Below are 20,114 nucleotides of genomic sequence, written 5' to 3' on the forward strand. Positions count from 1 at the left end.
CAACGTCTGTGACCGAACTGTAAGAAACTGCCTAAAGGAAATGGGATTTACATACAGAAAAGCTAAAGGAAAGCCATCATTAACACCTAAACAGAAAAAAAACAAGGTTACAATGGGCTAAGGAAAAGCATTCGTGGACTGTGGATGACTGGATGAAAGTCATATTCAGTGATGAATCTCGAATCTGCATTGGGCAAGGTGATGATGCTGGAACTTTTGTTTGGTGCCGTTCCAATGAGATTTATAATGATGACTGCCTGAAGAGAACATGTAAATTTCCACAGTCATTGATGATATGGGGCTGCATGTCAGGTAAAGGCACTGGGGAGATGGCTGTCATTACATCATCAATAAATGCACAAGTTTACGTTGTTATTTGGACAATTGAAAGGATGTTTGGGGATGTTTCAAGATGATAATGCATCTTGCCATAGAGCAAAAACTGCGAAAACATTCCTTGTAAAAAGACACATAGGGTCAATGTCATGGCATAGGGTCAATGTCAACGAGTAGATCTGATTTGATGCAGGTGTTAGTTTGGGGGATGAAAATTTACAGGGTGATTCCATAATTTTTTCCTCAGAATTGAGTGATTCCATATTTTTTTTCCTCTGCTTGGTCTAAAAAAGTAACCGTTACTGACTGCCACAATCTTTTTTTCTTGATTTCTTATAGTGTTTCTTAAAGCCAGAAAGTTGTCATTTGAAATGACTTTAGTTTTGTGTCATGTCTGTGATCTGCTTTTTTTCTACAAAATTAAACAACTGAATGAACATCCTCCGAGGCCGGTGATTCCATAATTTTTGCCAGGGGTTGTACAAGGAGATGCAGCGTAAGGCGAAAAGAGAAGTGGCAAAAGTGAAGGAAAAGGCATATTGCGAGCTGTACAATAATTTTTTCATACACATACAAACACACCGCAGTCCAAGTCCAAATTGATCAAAATGCAGGTGGAACTGTCTATTACCCAGGAATAAATGATCATTTATAAGAAAAGGTGGTGGGTGAACAAACCATTCTGTATTTTGTAAGCGGCTTATATCCTCCTCGACATCGCCTTCATTGTTGTTGTCATCCCCTGACACCTCCGCTTCATCCTGGTCTTCTGTTGCGTACGACTCGAACATATACGGCTAGAGCCCCTCATTATTTTCATTGTCGCTTCGTTCATCAGAAACCTCATCTTCTTCTAAAACAATCAATATGTCACTTAAATTTTCACTATAATTGCTCACTATGCCTTCGCTGTCCGTGTCTGCCGTGTTGGTAAACAGGTCCTCGCTTTACTCTTTACTCACATGACATCACATCTGTCGCAGCGATAAAGTAGGTTATGCTTGGAGGCGGTAAATACAAATTCTCATATGGGTAACGAAATGTCTAAATCCTTGTTCAGTGTAATTTTATGGTAAAAAAAAAAAAAGACGTGGAAAAAGCTTTTTTTATTCTTCAAGAATATGTAAAAACTTCATGGCGTGGCAGGGACACTTTAAAGTTTATCAGCAACTTCACCTGAAGTTTGAAATTTGAAATTTATTGATCACTCTAACGACCCCACATGGCATATGAGAGTACAGAATACAATAAATATATATAAACAATAACTGTAAATCACCTGTTATTGCTCAAGCACATTGTAAACACTGACACGATGGAGTTTGTTGCGTAAGAGTTCAGAAAGATACAATTGGAATGTTTTGATGACCATTTACAGTTGGCGATGAAAGACTTGGGTGTTAACTTCGTATTAAAGTCAGAACAAGAAGCTGCACTGAAAGAGATCTATCTGGGAAGACACATTCTGTGTGTTGTCACTCCAACGAGATCAGCTCACTGAGCAGGGTAGCGAAAGTAGTCTGGCGAGCTCAATCTGTGGGCGCGAGCTATCACACAATGCCAAAATAGCAGACATGTCGGTTCAATGACAGCAACACTCTGAGTTCGACACCTTTAATACTTATGTTAGTTTTTTAGTGTAACTGTTGTGAATTTTAGTTTAGTACCTTACTTTTTCTTTCTTTCTTTTTAATATTTATTTCATTCATTTAAAAGAAAAACAGAAAAGCAAAAAACAAAAGCACCACAATACCAGAATGAAAAGGAGCAGAAAGAAGAACAAGTCTTATGATTTCTGCCCCTTTTAACAATACAATCTTTCAATATACAGCATCATAGTCAACATTATTTAACAGATTGCATTTCTTTAACTTGTCACATACCACTGACCCATTTCATAATTATGACCATTAATTAATAGATTACATCACTGACAGGTTATATTTAAACTTAAGACACTCCAAACATTATTAACAGTTTACTTTTTTTTTTTTTTGACTTTCTTGCAGCCCACTGACTTACTTCATAGTTTCATACTTACTTAATACATCTAATTTAATATGTTTTTTAAATTATTTAAGTGACCTTAATTCTTTAATTTCTTTATTAAGATTGTTCCATAATTTGACACCATTTACTGCAATACTCCTTTCCTTTACTTTGGTTCTAAATCTTGGTTTTTTAAAGACTTCTATTCCTTTCAATTTATAACTACTTACTCTTTTTTCAAACATATTTTGAATGTTTGTTGGTGAAGTATTTTTATTAACTTGGTACATCGTTTGTAATATTTTCAAATCAACTAAATCATGAAATTTAAGTACCCTATACTTAATAAACAATGGATTAGATGAATCTCTAAAACCACTATTACTAATCACTTTTAAAGCTCTTTTCTGCAAAATAAATAAAGGTTGTATATAGGTTGTATATGTTGATCCCCAGATTTCTACACAGTAAGTTAAATATGGGACAATCAATGAATTGTACAATGTTAATAAACCATAACTATTTAATGAATATTTTACTTTATGCAAAACAGCAATGGCTTTCGCTATTTTTCCTTTTATGTAATTTATGTGTGACTTCCATGTAAGATCTTCATCAATCATGACTCCTAAAAATTTAATTTCTTTTACCCTTTGTATATCCATTCCATCTATTTGTAATGACACATTATTTTCTTTCGCTCTATCATTAAACAATATGAAATTTGTCTTATTAATATTTAGTGACAATCTGTTTATATCAAACCAATGTTTAACTTTTTCCAACTCTGTATTTATCACTTGTGCTACTTCCTGTATATCTGATCCAGAGTAAAACAGCGTTGTATCATCAGCAAATAAAATGCTGCCAAGCACATTGGATACATTCACAAAATCATTGATATACAAAATAAACAGTTTGGGTCCAAGTACCGATCCTTGTGGTACTCCATAAATAATGTTACACAATTCTGATTTGGTATTATTTATCTGAACAAACTGTTTTCTATTTTCTAAGTAGCTTTTTACCCACTGATGTGCAACACCTCTTATTCCATATTGTTGTAACTTGTGGAGCAATCTTGAGTGGTCTATAACATCAAAAGCCTTTTTCAGGTCAATAAAAATACTTACAAAATAATCCTTATTATCTATTGTTGTTGATATTTTCTCTATTAGTTCCATAATTGCCATAGCTGTCGAATGTTTTGTTCTGAATCCATACTGAGCATTATTTAAAATATGATGTTTCTTAATAAATTTATCCAATCTTGTTACAAAAACTTTTTCCATAATTTTAGAAAACTGTGGAAGCAATGATACTGGCCTGTAATTAGAAAAATTATGTTTGTCTCCATTTTTATATAATGGGACTACCTTAGCAATTTTCATTTCATCTGGAAAAACCCCAGTTGACAGAGACAGATTACAAATATAAGTAAATGGTTCAATAACAATTTCTATTATACTTTTTACAGTCATCATGTCTAAATCTTCATGGTCAGTTGATCTTTTGCTTACACAGTTTTTTTTACAATATTTCTTATTTCATCTTTTTCCACATTGTCCAGGAAAATACTATTGACCGTATTTACCAATGTACATAATTTATCTTCTATTATTGGTTTATTTCCCACCAGACTTGACCCTACATTTGAAAAATAATCATTAAACCCATTTGCAACTTATTTTATATCATATATCTCTTTATTTTCCTTAACAAAGTAATTTGGAATAGTTTCTTTCGTTCCATCACTATCAATCACACTTTTTATAATTCCCCATGTTACCCTCATATTATCTTTACTCTTATTTAGTTTTTCACTGTAATAATCTTTTTTTTGTTTCCTAATTATTGTTAATAGTTTATTTTTATATTTTTTGTATTTATGTTCTGATTCCTTTGTTTGCAATTTTAAAAAGCACCTGTATAAATAGTTTTTCTTTGCACAAGCATTTTTTATTCCCTTTGTCAGCCATGGTTTATTTACTCTTTTCTTACTAATTTCAATTAATTTACAATTTTTATTGTATGATTTCATCAATATTTTCATAAATGAGTTATATGCTACATTAACATCACTGACATAAACTTCTTCCCAGTTTTGATTTTTAAGGTCATATTTTAATGCCTCTAAGGCTTTTACTGACTTATCTCTTTTAAAGTTTATATCAGTTTTTTTGTTGTACCTATTTTTATATTTAAATATTGAAAAAATTGGTAAATGGTCGCTAATATCTGTCATGAAGATCCCATTCTTGATAATTTCATCTGTTCTGTTTGTAAATATATTATCAATTACCGTTGCACTTTGCGATGTAATTCTGGTTGGTTTTGTTATCAAGGCGAATAACCCCAAACTATACATTGTATTCACAAAATCACTTAATCTTTGGCAGCTGGAGCTTTCTATGTTAATATTAAAGTCCCCACACATAAAAAGCGTTTTGTTTTTAATTTGATGGAATAATTCAATTATTTTATCTGTAAATTTCACAACACAAGAATCTGGTGCTCTGTATACACAACTAATTAAAATATTCTTAGATGTTTCATGTACAAGTTCCACTGTTACAATTTCTATGACATCATTCATAATTGTCATTTCTTCAACAATTGTACACATCAGATCTGTTTTTGTATACAGAGCAATACCACCGCCTTTTTTATATCTTCTGTTTACAAAATACAGCTCATATCCCTCCATTTGAACTTCATCCATGAGATCATCTTTAAGCCAGATTCAGTGATTGCAACAATACTAAATCTATTTTTAAACTGATTTAAATAATCTTTTATTTGTGACATTTTACAATACAAGCTTCGACTGTTTATATGTATGAGTGACAGGGTATCTTCTGCAATTTTTTCACTATTCAGCTGTTCTACCGTATAATACTCACAACCAATCGTTTTTAAGTCAAATATACTTTCATCAATATACTCTTGTGGTAATCTTAGGAGTGGTTTACTCGTGGGAGGTTTTTCTTTTTTTCACTTTTTTTTTAAAACTGCTCCTACAAGTCTAATACTTCTGCTACTTTTTCAGTGTAATTGCTGTGAATTTTAATTCATTTATTTTCATCTGTGTGAATCCTGTGTGAGCCTTAGGACTGGCTAGCTTAGTCATTATTGGTTAGCTCGTGCTTGCTTGGCTTTACGCTTGAATTTCCTAGTGCATAAAGTACACTACTTTACACCCTCTGTAATCCTGCATGATATTGTAAGATAGGGTGGCTCTCTTAGAGAGCCGTGTCCATAAGTTAGAACAGCTTCTTAGCTCAGTGGAGTTAGATGTTACGTGCACTCCAGATGAGGTTAGTGTTGGGCCGACTAGCGTGCCCATTAGCATCAGCCTAGAAACGCCGGCTGTGGAGGACGGCTTTCGGACTGTGGCTAGGCGGAGGAAGCCCCGTAGAGCTTGGTGCCCAGTTGTGGTACCCCAATCACACTTGCCACTTCGAAGTGTGAATTGGTTCTCCCCCTTGGTTTTGCCTGATGTGAATTCTCTGAGCCCACGAGTGACTTCCACTCCTGTCTCCAGGCCAAAATGCTGGACTTTAGTGATAGGGGATTCTATCACCCACAAAGTCAGGTTACAGACGCCGCCTGACGTTAAATGTATTCCTGGGCCAGAGCTCCCAACACTGCATCCCATCTTAGGGTCCTGGCACTGCAGAAGGGAAGACAGACTCAGGAACATGACATAAGATATAGTCGCATAGTTATTCACGTCGGCACCAATGATGTCAAGATGAAGCACTCAGAGGTCACAAAAATGGATATAGAGAGGACTTGTGACCTTGCCAGAAAGATGTATCGGCATTGATTAATAGTCTCTGGTCCCCTTCTCTCCTGGGGTACTGATCAAATCAAATCAAACCAATTTTATTTATATAGCGCCAAATCACAACAAACAGTTGCCCCAAGGCACTTTATATTGTAAGGCAAAAGCCATACAATAATTACAGAAAAACCCTGATGGTCAAAACGACCCCCTGTGAGCAAGCACTTGGCGACAGTGGGAAGGAAAAACTCCCTTTTAACAGGAAGAAACCTCCAGCAGAACCAGGCTCAGGGAGGGGCAGTCTTCTGCTGGGACTGGTTTGGGCTGAGGGGAGAGAATCAGGAAAAAGACATGCTGTGGAAGAGAGCAGAGATCAATCACTAATGATTAAATGCAGAGTGGTGCATACAGAGCAAAAAGAGAAAGAAACACTCAGTGCATCATGGGAACCCCCCAGCAGTCTAAGTCTATAGCAGCATAACTAAGGGATGGTTCAGGGTCACCTGATCCAGCCCTAACTATAAGCTTTAGCAAAAAGGAAAGTTTTAAGCCTAATCTTAAAAGTAGAGAGGGTGTTTGTCTCCCTGATCCGAATTGGGAGCTGGTTCCACAGGAGAGGAGCCTGAAAGCTGAAGGATCTGCCTCCCATTCTACTCTTAAAAACCCTAGGAACTACAAGTAAGCCTGCAGTCTGAGAGCGAAGCGCTCTATTGGGGTGATATGGTACTATGAGGTCCCTAAGATAAGATGGGACCTGATTATTCAAAACTTTATAAGTAAGAAGAAGAATTTTAAATTCTATTCTACACTCAACAAAAATACAAACGCAACACTTTTGGTTTTGCTCCCAATTTGTATGAGATGAACTCAAAGATCTAAAACTTTTTCCACATACACAATATCACCATTTCCCTCAAATATTGTTCACAAACCAGTCTAAATCTGTGATAGTGAGCACTTCTCCTTTGCTGAGATAATCCATCCTACCTCTCAGGTGTGCCATACCAAGATGCTGATTAGACACCATGAATAGTGCACAGGTGTGCCTTAGACTGTCCACAATAAAAGGCCACTCTGAAAGGTGCAGTTTTGTTTTATTGGGGGGGGGGGGGGATACCAGTCAGTATCTGGTGTGACCACCATTTGCCTCATGCAGTGCAACACATCTTCTTCACATAGAGTTGATCAGGTTGTCAATTGTGGCCTGTGGAATGTTGGTCCACTCCTCTTCAATGGCTGTGCGAAGTTGCTGGATATTGGCAGGAACTGGTACACGCTGTCATATACGCCGGTCCAGAGCATCATAAACATGCTCAATGGGTGACATGTCCAGTGAGTATGCCGGCCATGCAAGACCTGGGACATTTTCAGCTTCCAAGAATTGTGTACAGATCCTTGCAACATGGGGCCGTGCATTATCCTGCTGCAACATGAGGTGATGTTCTTGGATGTATGGCACAACAATGGGCCTCAGGATCTCGTCACGGTATCTCTGTGCATTCAAAATGCCATCAATAAAATGCACCTGTGTTCTTCGTCCATAACAGACGCCTGCCCATACCATAACCCCACCGCCACCATGGGCCACTCGATCCACAACATTGACATCAGAAAACCGCTCACCCACACGACGCCACACATGCTGTCTGCCATCTGCCCTGGACAGTGTGAACCGGGATTCATCTGTGAGGAGAACACCTCTCCAACGTGCCAAACACCAGTGAATGTGAGCATTTGCCCACTCAAGTCGGTTACGACGACGAACTGGAGTCAGGTTGATACCCCGATGAGGACGACGAGCATGCAGATGAGCTTCCCTGAGATGGTTTCTGACAGTTTGTGCTGAAATTCTTTGGTTATGCAAACCGATTGTTTCAGCAGCTGTCCGAGTGGCTGGTCGCAGACGATCTTGGAGGTGAACATGCTGGATGTGGAGGTCCTGGGCTGGTGTGGTTACACGTGGTCTGCGGTTGTGAGGCTGGTTGGATGTACTGCCAAATTCTCTGAAACGCCTTTGGAGACAGCTTATGGTAGAGAAATGAACATTCAATACACGAGCAACAGCTCTGGTTGACATTACTGCTGTCAGCATGCCAATTGCACGCTCCCTCAAATCTTGCGACATCTGTGGCATTGTGCTGTGTGATAAAACTGCACCTTTCAGAGTGGCCTTTTATTGTGGGCAGTCTAAGGCACACCTGTGCACTAATCATGGTGTCTAATCAGCATCTTGATATGGCACACCTGGAGGTGGGATGGATTATCTCAGCAAAGGAGAAGTGCTCAGTATCACAGATTTAGACTGGTTTGTGAACAATATTTGAGGGAAATGGTGATATTGTGTATGTGGAAAAAGTTTTAGATCTTTGAGTTCATCTCATACAAAATGGGAGCAAAACCAAAAGTGTTGCGTTTATATTTTTGTTGAGTAGAATTAACAGGAAGCCAATGAAGAGAGGCCAGTATGGGTGAAATATGCTCTCTCCTTCTAGTCCCCGTCAGTACTCTAGCTGCAGTATTTTGAATTAACTGAAGGCTTTTCAGGGAACTTTTAGGACAATCTGATAATAATGAATTACAATAGTCCAGCCTAGAGGAAATAAATGCATGAATTAGTTTTTCAGCATCACTCTGAGACAAGACCTTTCTAATTTTAGAGATATTGCGCAAATGCAAAAAAGCAGTCCTACATATTTGCTTAATATGCGCATTGAAGGACATATCCTGATCAAAAATGATTCCAAGATTTCTCACAGTATTACTAGAGGTCAGGGTAATGCCATCCAGAGTAAGGATCTGGTTAGACACCATGTTTCTAAGATTTGTGGGGCCAAGTACAATAACTTCAGTTTTATCTGAATTTAAAAGCAGGAAATTAGAGGTCATCCATGTCTTTATGTCTGTAAGACATTCCTGCAGTTTAACTAATTGGTGTGTGTCCTCTGGCTTCATGGATAGATAAAGCTGGGTATCATCTGCGTAACAATGAAAATTTAAGCAATGCTTTCTAATAATACTGCCTAAGGGAAGCATGTATAAAGTGAATAAAATTGGTCCTAGCACAGAACCTTGTGGAACTCCATAATTAACCTGAGTCTGTGAAGAAGACTCCCCATTTACATGAACAAATTGTAATCTATTAGATAAATATGATTCAAACCACCGCAGCGCAGTGCCTTTAATACCTATGGCATGCTCTAATCTCTGTAATAAAATTTTATGGTCAACAGTATCAAAAGCAGCACTGAGGTCTAACAGGACAAGCACAGAGATGAGTCCACTGTCTGAGGCAATAAGAAGATAATTTGTAACCTTCACTAATGCTGTTTCTGTACTATGATGAATTCTGAAACCTGACTGAAACTCTTCAAATAGACCATTCCTCTGCAGATGATCAGTTAGCTGTTTTACAACTACCCTTTCAAGAATTTTTGAGAGAAAATGAAGGTTGGAGATTGGCCTACTAACAAAGATAGATTGATCATATTTAAGATCGAAGCATTAATTAATGGTAGGGCTTCCTTGAGCAGCCTGGTAGGAATGGGATCTAATAGACATGTTGATGGTTTGGAGGAAGTAACTAATGAAAATAACTCAGAACAATCGGAGAGAAAGAGTCTATTCTGGCACGTACACTGGGAGGCGAGTGAGCTTTGGCCAAAGACGGCCTTTGACAATCCAACCCAGTCTCACGGCATGTCGTGATTCAGCAGCACAAAATATACATTAATCTATTGGTTTGTCATATTGTCATGAAAAGTGCAAAATTTTCATCATGGGAGCACAAATTCATTCTAATTCATTCCGTGATGGCAGCACATAATTAAAAGTGCAGCCAGGGGGGGTGTCGGGGGTGGTTATAGTTAGAGTTAGGGGAAGGAGTAGGGTTAGGTTATGGTTAACGTTAGCATTGGGGGTAGGAGTAGGGTGAGTAATAGTGAGTTAAATAAAAAAAACCCTGTCGCGAAAATTTGAATCATTTCGTGACGGGAGGACGTAAAAAAACGTGAGACTGGACTGTGACAGCCACAATCAGTTGCTCCTTGTCACTCACACACATTATGCATGTTTATCTCACTACTAGTGTGCTGTACAATGGCTGTATTCAACATGGAAATATTTATTTTAAACAAATCTGATATTTTCAGTTCCTCACTTGGTATACGGGTGCTGTATGTGTTGTGTGGGCCGCTGAAGAGGAGGTACTGCTGGCCCACTACCACCAGAGGGCGCCCTGCTTGGAGTGCGGACTCCAAGCACGAGAGGGCGCCAGACCCAGAGGAGGTGACAGCTGTCACTCATTACTCCAGCTGTCACTCATCTACACCACCATATAAGCCGGACTGCAACTCCACCTCCCCGCCGAGAAATCGACTACCAGTACTAAGGTAATTTTCTCTGCTGACTTATACGTTGAATAGTAATCTGAACTTCTGTTGCAGCCGTTTTCCTGGTGCTTTCCTTGTCTGGAGGATTGGCGTTTGGTGTGACAGTGACGGCTTCACCTCGCACCCTGTCCCAGATAAGTGGTTGATCAGGAGCTGCACGAGTGTGTGTGATTTGGAGGTGGAGGTGCTCCCTCCTAACGGTGTCTGGACTGTTAATTACTGAGTGTGCGGACTCACACTCACACATCATCTTTCTGTTTTCTGCCAGCAGTACCAGGGTCGACAGCCGAAGACAGAGGCCACCTGGGGACTCGGGACTTGGCGGCTCCGGTGTTCTTCAGGCCGTTGGTGGTGGAGGCCGTGTGGGACGCGGCTTCTCTCTCGTCGGGCGTCTTCTATCTTCGAGCCTGCCCACACGTCACCTGGTGTTTATTGACTGTGAACATTAAGACACGTTTCGTTGTGTAATATCACAACATTAAATTGTTACCTTTTGGCTTACTTATTGTCAGTTCATTTGCGCCCCCTGTTGTGGGTCCGTGCTACGACACCTTCCCAACAGTATGTGTTGTTTTTCAGTTTTGAAATGACATTTTATGTAGTTGTTTCTAATGCCACGTTCACACCGGCGTGACGAGGCGAGACAAAAATTCGCCCCAGTGTGTCATCAAATAGGAGGAGCTTTCATTCCGCTCACCGGCTCCGGTTGTCAGTCAAGTCAACATGACAGACCTTGATCACACGGAGTGAGTTGCTGTGCTCTTAATTGTTGTTGAAAGCTGACAAACGTCGCCAGCGGCACCGTCCCTGGATTCACAACATCCTCATGAGACGTTCCCAATTCGGGGAGTATCAAATGCATCATTTGCTGCAGGCGCTGTGTCTGGATGACGGCTGCTTTCAGTGGTCCTTCCGCCTCTGCAGGACCCAGTTTGAGGGCCTCCTGTCCCATTCACACGCGCACATGTAAACAATTAAAAAAAAAAACTGTCCGCTGTCGCTGATGCGGTTCTGCTGCTCGCTCTGTCATAATTGTGTTTATAAACCAGTCACCATTTGTTATACATCTGTGTAGTTAATAAATCAAATAATCTTCATGGATGATTCACTCGCGTGCGCACGTGAAGAAAAAAACTTCGCTGCCGCTGCTGCGGGGCTGCTGCTCGTTCTTCCCCCAAACTCGCGACAAGACAAAAAAGTTCAGATTTTTCAACTTGGGGAGGAGGGCAACGCGACGTGATATCATGCCAATTGCTCAAAATCGCTTCACTCGCATCATTTCATTCGCATCCATCGCATCGCGTTGGACGCCACAGTGCCTCCTTCCATAGGGATTACATTGCAACCTGTCCCTGCTGTCGCTCGCGTCGTGCCTGGTGTGAACGCGGCTTAAGAAAAAAATCCTCCCGCCCTGACCGCTTCTTTCTGATGTCAAGGATAATAAACTATTTTTTTTTTAATGGGGCCTTGTGGCCCACTGCTTAAACCCATACTTCACCCTGTGATGACATGTTGGTGTTAGGATGAGGCAGGATTGAACCCAAAAATGCAGCTATGAGCCAGACAGGTGTATGAAAAGAGCCAATAATTTATCAGATTCTGGTTAGTCCAAAGCTAATGAGCAGTCCAATAAACAGTAACACAGGAGGAGAGGCAACAGCAACACCAGGTCAAGTAGATAAGAACAGACACAGAAAAACTAACCAATCAAAAATGCGACAAACCAGAAAAACCCAGCAACTGAGGACCACACTGTGACAAACTTAAGTAGTGAGACAGAGATGAGTAGATGAGAGACAGGTGGTGTGACTAGGAATGTGAGACAGCTGTGAGGGAGAACCGGTGACAGAGACATGCCTACAAACACACACACACACACACACACACACACACACACACACACACACACACACACACACACACACACACACACACACACACACACACACACACACACACACACCAAAGGAAAAGTAACTGTCTTCTACGACAAAGAGTTCCCAGCAGGAAGACATATCAAAGGAGGTGCAATCAAACCTGATATTGTCATCTGGAACAAGCAAGAGAAAACAGCCAAAATCATCGATGTGACAGTCCCCAATGACTATGGCCTAAGTTGAGCAGAACGGGGAAAGATCACGAAATACCAAGACCTGAAAAATGACCTATGAACAACATGGTCATTGAAAGACATCGATATCATCCCAGTTGTGGTGGGAGCCACAGGCCTGATGAAGAAGAATCTGAAGAAATACCTTGAGGCAATACCTGGTCACCCAAGCACCATAAGGTGTAGTTGTCTACAATTAAGGGAACGATCGCTATCTTGAAGAGAGCCCTCGGATACAATGCCAGCTCTGGTTAGGATAACTATAGAGCCTAGGATGCAACTTTAGACCCCAGGTTTGGGGCCCACTGCATTCTATTAAAAAGACATCAAAGATAAATGAAAAGACAAACACACACACCCACACACACACACACACACACACACACACACACACACACACACACACACACACACACACACACACACACACACACACACACACACACACACACAGGGCCAACAAAGACAGCGTGACAGAAACACAAAGTCTGGAGGTGAGTGGAAAATAACACATACCATAACTAAATATCAAACCACAAAGTAGCAAAGTCCCAAAATCAAGGAACAAGAACTAAAAACTAAAGTGAAACTCAAAAATGGTTAAAGCATGCAAAACACAACCAACATATAAGACAAAGACGTGGCAGACCACAATGACAACCAACATAAGGACACAAGACACAGACAGGACAGACCACAACAGATGGTGCTTCATGTGAAAAACCTGAACCAAAATGTTCACACTGACTGAAAGACTGACCGCGGACTTTGAAATGAAGATGTGCTCAAGGATTCTCACGTCATCCGTGTTCATTTTGCTGACTTATTACTTCTACCATCAGGCCACATCCTTTGAGCTGAACGTATAAAAGCGTGCATGAGTGTTAAGGCAAGTCCTGGCTGATTTGTTGTCACGTCAAAGTCAAAAACAAGATGCTCTGGTCAATGGCTGTTGGGTTTTTCTTTGGTGCGGTCCTCTTGATTTTGGAGTCATGTGAGTCACTCATGCGTATTCGTGCAAAGGAATATTACAGATGGACCGATCAATTCAATCAATCAATTTTTTTTTTATATAGCGCCAAATCACAACAAACAGTTGCCCCAAGGCGCTTTATATTGTAAGGCAGGCCATACAATAATTATGTAAAACCCCAACGGTCAAAACGACCCCCTGTGAGCAAGCACTTGGCTACAGTGGGAAGGAAAAACTCCCTTTTAACAGGAAGAAACCTCCAGCAGAACCAGGCTCAGGGAGGGGCAGTCTTCTGCTGGGACTGGTTGGGGCTGAGGGAGAGAACCAGGAAAAAGACATGCTGTGGAGGGGAGCAGAGATCGATCACTAATGATTAAATGCAGAGTGGTGCATACAGAGCAAAAAGAGAAAGAAACAATGCATCATGGGAACCCCCCAGCAGTCTACGTCTATAGCAGCATAACTAAGGGATGGTTCAGGGTCACCTGATCCAGCCCTAACTATAAGCTTTAGCAAAAAGGAAAGTTGGGACTTGTGTTCTGTTTAGCTGATAACTTATTGAATGTGTCTGTTTTCTGTTAATCAAATTCTCTGAATGTGTTTTGTTGTAGGCTATGGTGCCGAAATCATCAATGGAAATGCAGTCGACCCCCGTTTAATGCCTTATATGACTCTGCTGGAGACCAGTAAGGGACCCTGTGGAGGAACACTCATTGACCCACAATGGGTCCTGACTGCTGCCCACTGTGTTCAGTAGGAACCTAATCAATACATGTGGCAAACTCAGACCACACGCATATCTTTTGATGCTGTGAGTTTGTTTGTTTTAACTCCTTTGGTTTGTGCTCTTATAGGGTTAAGAAGGTGCAGCTAGGGATGCACTCCATCAAACAACCAGAACAGGTCCAAGGCATCAAGACTTCTGTTCCACATCCATGTTTTAATGAACATGAGAAGGTCAATGACCTGATGCTGCTCAAGGTAAGGAGATATTCATGAAATAAAGATTCTATTAGTTATAATGATGGACAGCAAGAATTCATTCTCGGTGATTCATGAACATATTTGGATTAACTAAATTTAAAATTCCATTTAAAACATGAAGCGACAGTCAGAAAGGGTCCAAGACCCATACCTTAAATGTTTGTTGTTTGTACAAAGACAGAGTGATAGTGGTAAAATGCACAGCAGGACAAGTTGACGGATGACATCAGACAAGAGTCTCCATGTACAATAATGTTTACAGATGACATGATCTGTAGTGAGAGTAGAGAGCAGGTTGAGATAAACCTGGAAATGTGGAGATACACTCTGAAGAGAAGGGAAATGACAGTCAGTTGGATCAATGCTGAGTACATGTGTGTGAATGAGGGGGAGTACAGTGGAATATTGCGGTTGGAAGGAGTAGAGATGGTGAAAGTTGATGAGTTTTGCAGCAAAACTATGTTAAATTTACCCTTTAATTAATTTGGGGCATGGCAGCACAGTGACTTAGTGGTTGTTGCATCACAGCAAGAATGTCATGAGATCAATTCCCACCCATGGCCATTCTGTGTGGAGTTTGTATGTTCTCCACGTGTTTGTGTGTGTTCGCTCCGGGTGCTGCGGCTTCTTCCCACATCAAGAGACATGCAGGTTAGGTGGACTGAAAACTTGAAAGTGTCCGTATGTGTGCGTGCAGGTGTGAATGTGTTCGTTTGTTTGTGGCCCTGCGACACACTGGTGTCCTGCTTCATGCCCTGTGATTCCTGAGATAGGCTCCAGCCCAATTAAGTTGTGTGTGTGTGTGTGTGTGTGTGTAATTCGGGACACCACCTGTTGGTCAGAATGAGTATAACATATGATATTAATGTGTGGAATATCAGCCAACAAGAAATCAATCTCTTTCTTTCAAGTCCTGAATTCTGTATATATGGGTTCGATACCTCTGTTCCCGCTTTATGTTTATCCATTTATTTAACTCATGCAGGTGTTGCAGTGATGCACTTTGGCAAAGGCAGCAATGGTTCAGAGAATGATTATTGTCTGATTGTCTTATAACATAACATCTACGGGAAAATGAAGAATGCAATAGTTTATCTTCTGTTGGGAATTGAATTTGGTGTTTATTTGAGTGGTGCGATAGTGATAAATGGGAATAGGTAGAATAAAGCCATTCCTGCTAGAGTCTGACAAAACCAGACAGCTTACTTTGATAGCTGTGAGGGATCTCTTGATTTCTCCCAGGGGGCCCGGTACCCAAAAAGCTGCAGATGTGGTGGTCCTAAGTGCCTTTCGCTCATTTCTCTCCCGCTCTCCACCAGCTCAACTGCATGGGCTCTGAGAGAATGGATCTGCCAGCCACTGCCTGAGGTGGTTTGCAGGTTGTCCGTTACTTCTGTCAGTTCTAAGCTTTCACTGGGTTCTGTTCTCAGAGCAGCATTTTGAATGAATGCCAGTACCAATGGCCCCGGATAGATTCTCCCATTGAGAGACTGCTGTCTCTGCTTATCAGAATAAATGCTTCAGTGACTTTATTAATCTATTCACCAAAAAGAAAAACGTGAAGTGGATCAGGAGTTTTGTAACAAAAGGATTGTTGTTTTAATTTGGAAGGCCTTAATGGGAAGTAATGTTCGCCAGCAAACGTTAACTTTACAAAAAGTTTGAAGCCACTTTAACTCAATTAAGAACGTTGATTAGCACACAAAGTCTACCAAGGTACACAGAGCAAAGAGCCGAAAAGGCAAGAAGAGGTGACAAATGTGAAAAGTGAGCACAAAAAGATAAAAAGGGTAAAAGAGAAAGCTCACAAGAGAGCGTCTGCATGGAGACGCTGGTTTTTAAAGTCTTAACATTTTCTTTGTGTAACTCGAAGATGACAATATTTTATTGTATTCCACTCTTAAATTTCCCGCTCAAAATAAAATGTGATAAATACAAGTTTACACCTATGAAAATAAAAATATGATAACCATAATATTGATAAAACACAGTGATAAGGTTATGCAAATTCTAACTACATCACAGAATAAACAGCTTTGAAAGTAGGTTTGATTCTGGCCTTTGGTTGGTTACTAGCCTTTTTTAATAAAAGAATCAAGACTTAACTTTTTTCTTTGTTAAAAATACATTTATGAGGAGGTCCATATCTTTACCAAACTTGTCTAAAATGGGCACTATGGTTCCATCCTCGTGGCTTACATTAAATTTTCCTACAATAGGAAGGAGTGTGTTTTGGGCCTCACAACAATACTTTGAAGCTCCCTGCCGGAAATCCTGGGTGTTTAAAATTTATTCATGAATTACTTGAGGGTTGATAAGTATTCTGGGCCAGGCTGGTTAGGTCAACAACTTGGTGACAACACAGTAAAATCACCAGTGTTAAATTAACACTGCCAGCATACATATGATCCCACTCTGATCATATGGTCCCACACGTACATATGGGACCATATGCACGCTGGCAGTGTTAATTTAACACTGTCAGTGTTAGTTTTACACTGGTGATTTTATTGTGAACTTTGAGGCAATGCAGACATTGGGAGTTGGGCAATCTTGTAAAATGGGGAAGGTAAAGAAAACACAATTGGTTGTGTGGTCGTCCAAAGCACCTTTGCTACAGTTTAAATACTTGTGATTAACTATCCAGATTAATGGATAGTGCGGTAGAGAGGTGAAGAACAGGTAGGGTGAAGTAGGTGGACAAAAATGGCAGGGGTGATTTATGATAAAATAATGTAAATATTAATTTTTCTTTTTATTTCAGCTTAAAAAGCGAGTGAAGGAAACAGACCTGGTGAAACCTCTGAGGTTGAGTGAAACCATCACAGACCCCCCAGCTGGCAGGAGGTGTCTGGTTGCTGGGTGGGGCCTCACCGACAGTAGTAGTAAGAAAATATCTGATGTCCTGATGGCTGCCAACGTGACTGTGATTGACAGAAGGAAATGCAACTCTGAAAAATATTATAACTACAACCCCGTCATCACCCTCAACATGATATGTGCTGGTTCAGATGGTGGCAAACCAGCTGACACCTGTAAAGTAAGTGTACTGCAAATATGATGTAAAACCACAAGGGGGAAACAGAAACGTACTCTGTCCGTGCTTGAACAAAATGGACTAAATTTTCACCAAATTTGAACAGGACGTCACAAGTGAGTGTGAAACAGATGAATTCAAATTTGAGCATGACCCTCAAAGGACCACCCGCTGTACAGAACAGAATATTTATTCTTCTAATTGATTATCCACTGACAGCTGAAGAGTTTTTGAATTATTATTTTGTTAAAGAATAAATAACATAAATTATAAACCTTCCAGCTTTACATTTTAAAAGGAAAACTGCCAGTGATCTCTTTACCCAAATCCCAATATGGTGGCTTTGTTTGCTCAACAACACAGCTTGTTTTTATTTCCAATTACAGGATCATCACACAAAAAGACAAGTTTCAGTGAATATGTCATAATTGATCTGCCAAATCATAATTGATCTCCTCCGAGCTCCTCCCGAGTGAGGAGCTCGGAGTCGAGCCGCTGCTCCTCCACGTCGAAAGGAGTCAGTTGAGGTGGCTCGGGCATCTTTTCCGGATGCCCCCTGGACGCCTCGCTGTAGAGGTGTTCCGGGCACGTCCCACTGGGAGGAGGTCCCGGGGAAGACCCAGGACACGCTGGAGGGACTACATCTCTCGGCTGGCTTGGGAATGCCTTGGGGTTACCCCGGAGGAGCTGGAGGAGGTGTGTGTAGATCGGGAGGTCTGGGCGGCTTTGCTTGAGCTGCTGCCCCTGCGACCCGACTCCGGATAAAGCAGAAGAAAATGGATGGATGGATGGATGATCTGCCAAAGAAACCAGCAGAATTCTACAGTGGCTTGCAAAAGTATTCAGCCCCTTTGGTATAATACCTGTAAATAATCAGTTTGCCAGTTTTCTTCAGACAAGTTAGCGGATGGATACATGAACATTTCCAAGTCAGTGACTATGTCTTGAACTTTATTTACATCAGTTAGTTCTTCATAATTGATGTAAATAAAGTCCAAGACATATTCAGTGACTTGGAAATGTTCATGTATCCATCCCCTAACTTGTCTGAAGAAAACTGGCAATAAAAGTAATTATTTACAGGCCCATTACTTATGCAACCCATCATCTTGGCTTTTATATTTTTAATTAATTTATGTCAGGTTGTAGCGATTTACTTTCAGCTTGAGTCTAAGGAAGATAATTTTAGAAATTTTTATATTGAGAAGCCTGGTTTACTCTTTGTATTTGAAATGCCATTAACAAATTAAAATGTGTGAAACCAAGGGGCTGAATACTTTTGCAAGCCACTGTATGATGCAAATTATGAGTGACGGATACTTGGAACTTGAGTGTCCTTTCTCGTTTTACAATAACTCGTCACTTGCTTTATCACATTTTAATAACTGATTGATTGCAGTATGTGATGGAGGTAGAATAGAATGAGAGTTATTTGTTTTCTGTCTCCAGGGTGATTCAGGAGGGCCGCTGATGTGTGACAACAAGCTCGTTGGAGTCACTTCTTCTGGAGGGAATCCCTGTGGTCAGATACACAAGCCTGGAGTGTACTCCTTTCTTTCCAAAGCACAGCTTGCCTGGATAAACAAAACAATGAAGAAATATCACGAAATATAAAAAATTCTGCTCATTCAGCTCTGCGCTTCTTATTCAGCCTGATATAAATGTAATGCATATTATTTTTACATGTTAAATAGCAGTAAAAGAAAACAAAAAACGTGCAGAAAATACATTTCTGATCAATTTGATCAGTGTTAGAAAGCTAATTTAAAAAAGTTAAACTACAGCCTTCTGCTTTTAGTAAAGACAAACAAGAGTGCTCCCTTAATGTTGGCTGTGAGGGGTTCAGCCAACACAACACCCCTCTGATCAGCCCCAATTATTCAGCTGTCTTTGCAAGGCAAACCCTTAAAAATCATGCACATTTAAGGTAGAACTACTGATTTTTGAAAGGAATATTTTCAAAAAGGAAATTATTGTCTGTGATTTTGAGATAAAACTATTGTCATGTAATGCCACAGACTGACATAATAAAAAGAAACTTGAGTATGACTTCTGATGTCATGTTTTTGGAACTCCATCAGGACATTTTTCATCTATTATTTAATTCTATAGAATACAGATGCATTCATAAACTTGGGTTTTTCTATAGAAACAAGTTCTGTTTCTCCCCCAAAGCTCAGAGGTATTTGATAATTGCTACTTTTATGTCTGTATTGGACTATGGTGATGTTGTGTATTTGCAGTCTCCAGTGTATCATTGTGCTCTCAGATTCATCACCGGTAGTAGCTGCCTTACCCATCATTGCGAACTCTATGTCAAGGATGGCATGTCTTCTTTGGAACAAAGGTGGCTCATGTACTTGTTGGGCTGGTTTCTACCTATCTGTCCACTTTCCTGCAGCGAACTGTAAGCTGTTATACCTTACATTCAAATAACATTTTGTGTTTTTCTGTTCCCTGTGTTCCAACGGAAAGGGGAAGAAAGCTTTTAGTGTTGCCTTCCCCTCTTC

General features: G+C 40.2%; 1 protein-coding gene across 1 annotated transcript; it reads left to right on the forward strand.

Moving 5' to 3' along the window:
* The first annotated feature begins 13,517 nt into the window (after nt 1–13,517).
* On the forward strand, nt 13,518–19,309 carry LOC117511047 (granzyme A-like). The gene is made up of 5 exons (XM_034170997.1): nt 13,518–13,604; nt 14,195–14,336; nt 14,438–14,564; nt 17,332–17,607; nt 19,054–19,309. Exons 1-5 carry the CDS (start codon nt 13,544–13,546, stop codon nt 19,216–19,218), a joined length of 771 nt encoding a protein of 256 aa, XP_034026888.1. The 5' UTR covers nt 13,518–13,543; the 3' UTR covers nt 19,219–19,309.
* The last annotated feature ends 805 nt before the right edge of the window (nt 19,310–20,114 follow it).

Source organism: Thalassophryne amazonica, chromosome 5, assembly GCF_902500255.1.
Source record: "Thalassophryne amazonica chromosome 5, fThaAma1.1, whole genome shotgun sequence".
Classification (NCBI taxonomy): Eukaryota; Metazoa; Chordata; class Actinopteri; order Batrachoidiformes; family Batrachoididae; genus Thalassophryne; species Thalassophryne amazonica.